The 11239-nt window shown below is 44.3% G+C and overlaps 1 protein-coding gene across 9 annotated transcripts in view; it reads right to left on the bottom strand.

Moving 5' to 3' along the window:
- Positions 1 to 629: 629 nt before the first annotated feature.
- The window catches only part of STARD13 (StAR related lipid transfer domain containing 13), a 302366-nt gene continuing 291756 nt past the window's right edge, over positions 630 to 11239 (bottom strand). For 7 of the 9 annotated variants that reach the window (XM_035542430.2, XM_035542431.2, XM_050711992.1 and 4 more), the window contains 2 exons: positions 8438 to 8614; positions 4727 to 8059 (listed from right to left, as the gene is read on the bottom strand). In XM_035542430.2, coding sequence (XP_035398323.1) covers positions 7942 to 8059; positions 8438 to 8614 — 295 coding nt within the window. In that variant the 3' untranslated portion in view covers positions 4727 to 7941. Of the gene's footprint in view, positions 1158 to 4726; positions 8060 to 8437; positions 8615 to 11239 lie in introns of those variants that run through there. The other 2 variants (XR_004778000.2, XM_035542439.2) reach the window with 2 other exon arrangements.

The raw sequence follows: 11239 nt of genomic DNA, 5'->3' as shown, positions 1-11239 counted from the left end.
GGGGAATGAGTCTTAGCCCTTCCCTCCTAACACATGATGTATAATGTGCTTGCAACTGATTTTTCATGGCATTGGTCCTTGCTGGGAAGGAGAGGAATGCAGCAAAATCTTCTCGGTCCCACCTGCTTGACTGGCAGGAGCTGGAGAAGTCTCAAATGCCCCAGTGCAAGCCTGGGGCTGAGCACCTCCAGAGCAGAAAACGCCTTACTATGATGCTGGCTGAGAAGGGCCTGAGCAAAAAGCTGGTGTGGTTTGGTTTATTCTGCCTTCCAGGCTCCACAACAGGCCTTGGGCAGCACTGCAAGCTGGCAGTGCTGCACAAACTAAACACTTGACCACAGAAATCTGCTTCTGGAGGGAGCCGCGAATTGGCCAAGTGGTTAGTTCAAGAGGTGCAATGGTATAAAACTACCTGCACCGTAAAGTTTTACGAGGTGACAAAGTTTTGTAGACTGGCAGAAGCAACAGCACATGCTGGAGGGCATTGCGGGGCCTGCTGGGACAGGGAGGGGAGATGAGGGGGCTGCAGCTGCTGCAGCCCCATTGGCCATCAGAGCCCACTGGAGGGACCACAGCCTGGGCCTGGCACAATCCCTGTGCTTGGCACCACATGGGGAATGCAGCAGTGCTGGCTTCAGCTCCTCCACCAGCCCCTGCTGCCTCCTTGGGCAAGTGTTTATTCATTTCTGGGCTGAGAAATGGGTAGCTAAATACCAAGGTGTGACGTAGGTATACCAGGGCATATAGTTTATTTGGCAGATAAAATGCTGTTTACAGGCCTTATGGATTATTTTGTGGATAATTACTACTTTGCAGCAACCCTTCCCCTTCCCTCTCTCCACAAGGATCAAACAGTTCTTATTCCCAAAAGCTGAAAAAATAAATGCTCATAAAGTAAGCTGTCAGTGTTGCAGTTGCCTCTCTCAGTGCTAGCTGAGCCTTTAAGTCCACCTCGAATGGAAATCTGTGGATTTTATACACATTTGTAAGTCATTGATCAGCTACGTTGCTGCAGGACATGTGAGCGGATATTGCCTTTCCTTGTGTCTTGGACTGGGAGTCTGCAAGGTCGTGCACTACACAGCACATGGTTGCTCCTGCTTGGTCCTGACAGGGTGCTGACACGTTGCTCCAGCTGGTGACACGTTATTATAGGGCTGGAAGAAAAAATAATGCAACCAAGCTCTTATTATTTTCTCTTTTTATCTATATGGTCATATTAATGCAGGATAATCATTATATAAATGCACAGGCGACACAGTCAAGGACACATTCATTTCTAAAGTCCTCCAGTGCTCTTATACTTCAGCCATTCATTTTCTGTCTTTAATTACAACAAGTGATCTCAGAGGCACTTAAAAGATTAAATTACTCAATTATTTGAAAAACCCAAGTGCAATAACTGTATCTCTTTTCTGATAAATACAAGTGATTGCTGAAAAAGGTTGCCCAAGGCAAGAAACCCTGGGAGGCCAAAGAGGCCACAGTGTAACATTTTGGCTTAGCCCAGTGACACCCATTTAATTTTTCATTATTTGCAGCAATTATTTTTATTTGCATTGATAATAGGCCCAGACTTTTCCATCACTGTCCTGGTGATGTCAGCAGTGAGACAGATGCCATTGCTCAGTTATTTCCAAGTGTCCCAGCACCTCTTCCAAGTGCCAAGAGAATGCCATGAGACAAGGGACGATCAAGAAGACAAAAAGCCACAGTTTGGCATCAGCATGGCCAGGGAGTAAACCCCACTCAAGGTGATGTTTGTATCTCAGCAGCCTTGGGGGAAGCAGAGAAGGTGGACAGCCAAGAGCTGGATCTGAAATGGCTCTGAAATGGCACCCAGTGGCGCTCTTGCCGTCCCAGGAGGGAGCCAACAACCTGTGGTGACGCAGCCTCAGCAGCAGATCTCATCCCTCCATGCCCCAAATACAGACTCCTCCCTAGGCCTGGAAGAAAGGGAGGTGAAGATGACTCTTTGGGGAAACAGAAATCCAGGCTAAAGAACTAAAATATCACAATTTATCCTTATATGCCCAACCCTGAGGAGCAGGCCGGCACTGGGCAGGATGCTGGGGCAGCCATGAAGCCAGAGGCCTGCCCTCACAGCAGTGGTCGGCTCCTGGCTTGTGCTGATCGGTGACAGAGAACGCTGCTGCATGCAGAGAGGTGCTGGGGGTGGGTAAATCAGCTCCTGGCTTTCAACTGGCCCCACGGCACATTCCAAAACTGAAGGAGACTGGGGAAAAAATAGCCACTGCACATGATCAAGCCAAACCACCTCTGGTGCTTCTGGTCTATGAAGCTTCTACTGCCATCAAGACCAAGCCCGGATGGAGCTGATGAGGTGCAGTGGGGTGGTGGAGCTGGTCGGGCCTGGGCTGCCGCTCAGCTTGGGTTTGGGGTGTTTGGGGTCAGGCTGCCTGCAGGCACCGAGCTCGCATCTGTCCCACACACGCCGCGGGGCGCTGCCGGCCAGCAGATGCTGCCGATAGGGTTACTGCTCTCTGGTTGGCCACCTGCGGTTCCCACATTCATTTAATTAAAAAAATAAATAAATAGTAACTCGATAGGCGGCCTCTCAAGGAAAAGGAGTTCTTCCAGCAAGGCTCCGGAGAGGGCCAGGCATGGTGTGGGGAGGAGCAGATGGCCATGTGGATCATTTTTGCCCATAAATTGCAAGCTGTAGCAAATCCTCCCTGTAGCAAGTGCTGGCTCTGTATTTCAGCCACGTCTGTCTCAGAGCTGCTACAAGCAGGTGAGAAGGAAAGAGCAGAATGTGCAGTTTTAGCCTGAGTTCCCCTAGTGCCCTTTTGCAAAATCGAGCATTTTGATTAAGAAATAAGCTGTGAGCCTCTCGCTGGCACGTCAGCGAAGCTCCGTGCAGCTGCTCTCTCCAAGCAGGGCGGTTTCCTGCTGGTGCAGAAGAGGCTGCCACAGAGCAAGGCATTTTCTCGTTAAAGTGCAGTCACAACCTGGACCTCATCTTGTCTCCTTGCAAATTGGTGCCAACCAAATGCATGCTGTGGTTCAAGTCTCTGCTCAAGGTAAAGAGCAGTCCGTGGTGTGTAGACCATTAGCCTCCTTGTCTCGCCTGCTGTGGTGCACGTGGGGCTCTAGAGCTGGGCACAGACAGCAGAAGGGAGCAGAGGAAAATAAGTATTGGTGAGAGGTCAGTAGTAGGGTACCAGGTTAGACATCTTCATTTCAGAATCAAGGGATGGAAGGAGGTAAGAATCCATGTTTTTAGACCAAAGAATGCTAGAAATGCCTTCATTAGAAGCATAAAGTTTCTGGTGTCTGGGGTGTTTTGTGGATTAGGGAGGGTATCTAGGAAGTGTGTGAAGCCTAGAAAAGACAGGCAAATGGTTATCTACAGCGTACTTATGTTTTCCCTCTTGTTTACTCGTTGACCCAGACATTGCTCAGCTCGGTGTTAGCCTTCCCTTTCCAAGCACTGGTGTGTTTGCTGAGCTCAGTTTCTTGCACCCTGAAGCAGGACAGTCTACAGTTGCAAAGTGCTATGCGTGTATCTGCTCGGCATCATCTTTGGACAAAAGTCTTTGCTTCTACATACTGTAGCTAGGTGACCATGATATTGAGTGTATGGGAACTAAATGCCTCATAATTTAAATTTGTACATTTTAGCAAAGTCTGAACACACACTTTGTTCTGAATCTGGGGTTTGATGTCCCGTATCTCAGTCCTGGCACACTGCGATGAGGTTTTAACAGGATCTGCCTGGCCTAGTACCAATCCCAATGAAGCCCTGGTGTAGCTGTAACAGTTCCACATCTGGCAAGGAGAGCATGACATGCCCATGCTAGATCCATGCTAAATCCTTGCTAAAGAATGAGTGGTTCATGCCATTTAAGTGCTGCTCTCTGTCTGGCAAGATCTGTATTCTGTCCCTGGTTCTCCCATGTCACTACTGAACTAAAGTGACAGTATCATTTTTCATCCTCTCCTACTTAATTTGCAGTCTCTTGTGTATTTCTTTCAACATTTTCATCTCACAGTCATTTCAGTATGTTCAGTCTGTGCTCTTCTCTAACAACTACCTGCCGCTTCAAAGAGCAGCGTTTCTTAGGCATGCCAAGATCTTCTAAGGCTGATACTGATTCTGCAGAGCAAGTGCATCAGACAGAGGTATGCCTTGTTTATGACTTCTGCAAGAGGTTATAAGGATGATGGATGCCCGAGAAGTAAACATTGTAAAGGCTGCACACACCAGGAGCTGAACATCAGTGCAGTTAGGGTTAGGATGGTTTATTTACCCTGACATTGCTACAGGTGGGTGGAAGGAGAGCTGGGAATGAGATCAGATGACATACTGTACTTTTTTTTTTTGCAATAAAGAACAGACTTACACAGCTGCTTATCTCTATCATGGCAGAGAATTGGAAAGAAGTGCTTTCTTTCATTCCAAATTATAATAATTAGCTTTCCCTGAATGGTGGTACATACAGACTTATTCCCTCCTAGATGATCTCATAGCTGACTTCCTCCTCTGTATCCTGTTTGCTGAGACTCCTTTTCTTTCAATAATTCAAGAGAGTTGGAGAGATACAGGCTCATCTGAAGGGAAATTAATTCCATCCATAGATACATGTAAGACAAACCACAGGAATCACTGTTCTGTTGTTGCATCTTTTTACTCTTTTGCAGCAGCTTGGTGGATTTGAGACGGCTAATGTCAGAAAATGTGAACCCAACATTCAGCATCCCAGCTCCACTGTCACTCTCACAAACCTAGACACAGATTATTGACGAGTATCTAGATGCAGAAACATGGCTGAATTCAGGAGAGTCAGGAGCCTAAGTACTATTGCAGACTTGAGTTTACCTTTCACAAGGCAGCCATCCTAACCCAATGGCTTATTGGGAAAATACTTTTCCCTTACATGTCTTTGCCATGAAGTTCTGGTATACTTAGGGACAATATAGGATAATCATAATAGATAACAATATCATTTTGAGCCTAAAACAGTTATTGAAGTCTCATATCAGATCAGCGTAGTGTACAGCAGGTTGTAATAAAGAAAGGAACAGCTTAAGTGTACCGTGCTTGCGTCCTTAGCCAATGGATGAAATAAACACGTTAAGGAAATTTGATTCTTTAGTGTATGCAAATTTATTCAACTCTGCAATTATTTATTTACAACTAATGACTGATACCAACAGATGAGGTAAAAATATGAGGTATTGATATGAATATAACATTTAAAAATGTAATCATCGTAATGTATTCTCAATGGCAACATAACAATAAAAAATACTGTGGTAGCTGAATGGTAGACATGGCATAATGCGCATTTTAATGAAAATGTATTTCATTGATACATGGCTTAGAGATGCTGGAAGCACATGACAGAGCTTTTGCAATGGTAGGAGGACAAACCTACCTTGCTAATGGTAGCAGGTGGCAGAGGGGCCCTTCCAGCTGAGTTTTCAGACAGGGTAAAACCACTGTCCGGGTTTTCCCTTCACTTCCTTAAGGAATTGCTTAGTGTCAGACAATTGCCATTCCCAATGCCAGAGAATCTGTGTCCATTAATACTGAGGCACTATTGTATTCATTTATGCAAACTAATGTAGCAGCAGTGCTCTAATTGCTCCTGTTTTGGAAAACAGCCGTCATGAAGCCTGCTGCCACGGCTACAGGCATTACTGGGAAGAGGTGCCGCATCTTGTGATCGCGGTTCTGATGGCAGCAGGGGACTGGCCTTGCCCCAGCACCTGGAGAGCCACCGTTCACTCCCAGGAAGGTGAGATATGGGCAATGGTGGTCGACTGCCACCTGGGGAGCACCTGGACCTCATTATGGGCACATAGGGTGAGAGCACTCTCTCTTAATACTTTAAAACACCCGATGGTTGTATGTTGCACCTAATGTTGACCATAAACTCAACACAGGAGCTCACAGCCAACCTGCCTCCCTGATCCTATGAGTCGCACAATGAAAAACGGGTGAGACAGAGAGAAAGATAAGAGCAGCTCACAGGGGGGAAGATGACTAACTTTTTCAGGGTCTTGCTGCTCTACGGTGGCACCGTGCTGGGTCACCCTTCCCCTGTCTACCCCAAGCTCCTGCAGGTTCACTTCCTCAGATGGTGGGGGTCCCCCCCCCACCAGCACAGCCCTTATGCATGTGCACGATGGTGCGTGGGGCCGTGCTTTAGCAGCAATTGTCTACCCACAGCCCCTCTTCTTGGGGCAGATTCAAAGCACTGGCAGAGCCACTGCACAGGAAGACTTCACCATTTACTGGATCAGGGCGCAAGACTGTAGCTTCAGGTAGGAAATGTCTCCGGTGTTTAATTGGCTACATACTAACTCTCAGTGGCTTTTGTTGGAAGGACTGAGCTAAAACACTGGCTATGAATGACTTGGCTGGTTTATGCAGCAATAAATAAAGTCAAAGTGAACACATGTGATTAATGAAGAACAGTATCAACAGGCTTGTACATTCTTACTGAATTGTAGATGTAATATCACTTTTGGTCTTAGGTTAGTTAAAAAAAAAGAGAACCCTGCCTCAATGGTAACATCAACAAATCCTTATTATTACTTTTAAAGCATTCTTCCATTAGCAAAATAATAGGTCCCTGAAAATGAAATGATATAACAGGCTTAAATGGCTCCTATTCCTCATAGTCAGGGCTGATCCTGCTCCGACCAATGCATACAGAGGCAGGATCATGCAGATCAGTGCAATATAATACAAAAATGCTTGCTGTTATTATAAAAGCGATCTTCCCAAGTATAACCTGCATTTAATCTTTTAAATCTCTGAGATGTGTTTAAAAGCTTTAAAAAGTTCAGTTATTTTTATAGTATGAGCATTAAAAGGCATGGTATTTATTCATCTGCACATCTTTGTGTCCATTGGATGTGGAAAATCTGCTTTGGAGCTTCTTAATAATTAGCCATCTCTATGGAAGAAGGAAAGAACAAGACAGAAATGCTTACTCAGAGCCTAGACAAAATGCTAAACAAAAGATTTACAGCTTAGTAACTTAGCAGTCTGATTTCAGACACCTCAGTACACATGGCGTTATCTTGTACTTTTTAAGAAAAAGCAGTTACTTTGAACACTGCAAATAGTGAGGTTCTCTAGTGGCAGATATACCATTAATTAAGGCAATAGGTAAGTTTTCAATGATATCTTGTACTAACAGTCACAAGCTTTCTGCAGCTGAATATAAACAGCCTTCAAAATGTCTATCTCAGTTACATTTCCACGTATTTTATTTGGTGAAACGGATCCTCTCCTCATTATTTTTAAACATACAACAACCTCTCTCCTCCTTAGCTCTTTTAATTCTTCCTACATCTATTTCTAGGTACCTTCTCATAGCACACAAACACAAAACAAATTCAAGAAAAGACGTTTCTGTTATCACACGGATTATGTCTGGTAGCCCTGTGATAATAGCAAACACAGCTTATGTAGCAGTGACACACTAAGAAACAAGTGATGGATTCATTTAAGGTCCAACTGATGCAAGTGATTTCCTCTACAAAGCACTGAGTTATATACAAAATAATTAATTTATACATATACTTATATATAGATAGATATAATATAGATAAATATATACATACTGTACATAATTTATTTACAATTAAAATATGCTTCTCAGAAGCCTTTAAATACCAGAGTTATGTAACACACAAGTAATGGCAATAGTCTGATTTCAAAGTAATAAAGATAAAAGCTCTTTGAGGAAAGATCTACTTCAATAACTGAAATTAATACAGAAGGGATGTGGGAGGTGAAGTCTCCAGAATAAAAGAACTTTCCTATAAAATTCCTTTTTCACCTTTGTACAGACCCAGGTCTGGTCAGACTTCTGTAACTTAAATAAGGTCTTTGCTTTCTGTCTTCCTGTTCTCTGGCCATACCCTGATTTACACGTCCACATTTCCAGGAACACTTCCTCAGATTTTTGTTTCTGGTCCCTCAGCAATCAGAGGCTGAAATGAGTTTCTGATCCTGGCAACTTCTGCTGCACACAGATGTCCAAAGCCTTTGTTGTACCACTCTGGGGAATGTCCTCTGAAGAAATGGAAAGACACAGTTATTGAGAAATTCAAATACTCAAGAACTATGCTCCACAGGAATGGGCTTGCCATGCCCCCTACTCCCCGCTGCCTGTGGTGTTGTTGGGGAATTTGAATACTTGTCATTGTAAGCGTACTCTGCAGTGCTCCCTTGCAGTAATCAAACAACCAGATTTTATTTCTATGATCACATTATAATGACAGTAGATGCTGAACACAGAAATGAGCTTGGTGGACACAAAAGACCACAAGAGGACTCCAAAGCAGCAAAGCTATGTTAACCATGCCCTCTGTTCCCAGCACCTCCCCTCTCTGAGCTGGTGGTTTTTGCCCTGTTGAATGGACATCTGCTTTTTGTAGGCAGGATACTTACTTCAGGTCAATCCTGCAGATATGGGTCAGCCTGGCTTTTCCTGAGCCACACGGCTCTATCAAGTACTGAGAGTCCATCACGATGGCTCGTACAGCTCCCATAGGAGGAGCCTCTTCATGCTCCACAGACATGGCAACCAGCATGCACATTCCCTTTGGCAAATCTGTCCTCCATGTCCTGCAGCAACACATTCAAGATGGAAGTGCTTTAGTAAGTAGGCTTTTGGGCAAAGAAGCAAGAACCAGAGTTAAAGTTACAGTTTGTTTTTCCACTTGTAAGTGGAAAAACTTTGTCAGGCCAAAGAGCCATCTCTCGGAAGGCCAATGAAAGACTATTGCCTACAAATACAAGCAGGGAAAAACACGAGAGTGGGAGAAGAGACATATTTAAGTTAAAATACAGTGCTGGCACCAGAACATGGTGTAGATTGGATAAGACTGAGGTGGGCAATTGTCAGAGGTAGGCAGCCACAAAACCTGCACAAGGTTTCCATGAGAAACAGAGAGGGTGGGAAACTGAGCAGTTCTCAGAGCCACATTAACTGACTTTGCCTATGGAGATGTTGCCTGTGATGTCCTAGGTGTCCCTGGAGGAGTTTTGTGTACCAATTTTGTTAGGACTGTTGCTCAAGACAGGCCACAGAAATCTATCAAGCTCAGTTGTTAGATTTCCCTCCTGGAAATGTATAAATTTTAATGGTGGGTACTGTAATTCTGATGAGAAATGCTCAGAGGTTAGGATACTTTGGTACAGGAGTAGGCAAATCAATCCCCCAAATGCCCACCTGCTGAGATGACTCAGGGAGAGATCGTGCAATCAGTGCTATTTACATTATTTTCCTGAAAGGTGATGTCCATCTGATTCTGCTGCCCCCCACCAAGCTGGGAATCCGAGCCTGATGTGGAACAGCCACTCACTGACATTGCCGCTGGCTCCAGGTGGAGAAATTTTGCTTCTCCTCACAAGGATTTTGTAACCGTCATGTGTTAGAGGGCATGACACAGCCTTTTGCCCTCTGCAGACGGACAGGCAATCGCTCTGCCCATACATCCGACCTGCTAAATGTTAATCCACTCTGATTCCAAACAAATTTAATTACCGCAGGACTGGAAATTCATATGACGTGCAGTGCAGTAGTGGCTGGGATACAGCACTACTCCAGCAATGTTACGGGCATTTGGGTAGGAAATAGCCCATTTTCTTAAGTTTTGGGAAGGCCATAAAGTGAGCACAAGCCATCCAGCAAAGGCTGAAATGTTGCATTGCACCCATGCAGACTGTTACAGAGCAGCAAATTCAGTTTAGCCCAGCAGAAATCCTCACTGCTACCAACGCTGTCTCCTGAAACTCCTAGGACATGTTTCGAGGCATCTAATTTTAATGACGTGCATTTATTTAATCAATGACACTAACGTGCAATACTCTTGGTGATGATAAGTATAAAGGCAGCACATTTTAGCAGGATGTTCTGCTGCTAATATCCACTGATGCACAGCAGCTGAGGAAGGTCTCCCGAGGTGGCTGGTGACAATTACATGGTTGTCATTTGCCTCTACACACTCTGAGCAGCACTGGCAAAATATTCTTAACATGGCTAATTTTTTGAACTAGCCAAAGGCTGAAATTTCATGTTAACTTGCTTAGGAATGACAGTGAGGTTGACGCTTCCTTTCCTTAGGTAGGCTTTGGTTTGCTGTCAAGCAAACATCTGAACCAAAATCCTCACCAACTACCCCATAGAGGGATGGATCACCCAGGCACCCACAAAGGCACCATCCATTTGCTTCCCTCCTCTTCACTGTTACTCCAAAGAGACATCTCGTTGGAAAGCTTCTCCTTTCCAATGCCACACAGCAAGAACCAACATGCTTTTGCAGGCCCTGAAAAAATAGTGGTTTTCTACCTCTTCTTCCAGGATCCGTGCTGTATGCTCTCTTCCATTATAGAAGGAAAGGGGCATTTTCTGGAGCACAGAACCACATTTTCTTTCACCAACATTACACAACTATTGAGGAAATTTTACACAGGAAAAAGTACTATTACTGTGAAATTTCATGAACATGTCACCACATTTGTCAGCCAATTATAGGTAGTTGTTTCCTGATTACCAGTGTGTTTCTTTCCTCAAGCAGTCAGGTTTTGGGCTGGCCTGTTAAGATATATTTTTATTTTGAGCACTGTCACTTGTTTCATTTTTTCCCTCTCCCAAGTTTCTAGCCTCTCTGACAGACTGTACAGATGTTTTTCACAGGTTCAGGAGATCTAGACTTTAATGCTTAACATTTTTTCTTGTTCTGTTAGCATTCTCTACATTTTCTGGTGCCTCACATCTTACTTGTCTGCCTGGGATCTCACATGACAGTTTATATTCTTTTCCCATGCTGTGGGAAGAAATAAGAAATTTCCACTGTACTGCATGATGTGCATCGCCTTGCTACAGACTGTCTGAGATAGGGATTATGGCACCTTGGGAAGCAGGTAAGCTGCTTTTAAAGACTGATGAAGTTTGGACTTCAGCAGATGCTTTACCATTCTTCATTTTTTTTATATGAAATTGAGTTGTTATTCAAGAAAATGCAGGAAGAGACTGACTTCAGAAGGTTTTGCATGTGTATGTGCATTAATAAAAATGATGAGCTGTCTTAGGAGATGCAGAACATGGAGAGACATCTCCAGTGAGATGCTGAGCCACTGCCTGCACCGTGCTTAGCTGTGACCGCATTATTTTGGTAACTACATGACACTTAGTTGCATCATTTCTGAAGTAGAAAACTATGTGAGATTTCAGAAGACTTCCTACTC

The sequence above is a fragment of the Cygnus atratus genome, chromosome 1 (assembly GCF_013377495.2).
Source record: "Cygnus atratus isolate AKBS03 ecotype Queensland, Australia chromosome 1, CAtr_DNAZoo_HiC_assembly, whole genome shotgun sequence".
Lineage (NCBI taxonomy): Eukaryota > Metazoa > Chordata > Aves > Anseriformes > Anatidae > Cygnus > Cygnus atratus.
The sequence above is the reverse complement of the archived record's forward strand: the minus strand, read 5'-3'. Positions and strand labels throughout refer to the sequence as shown.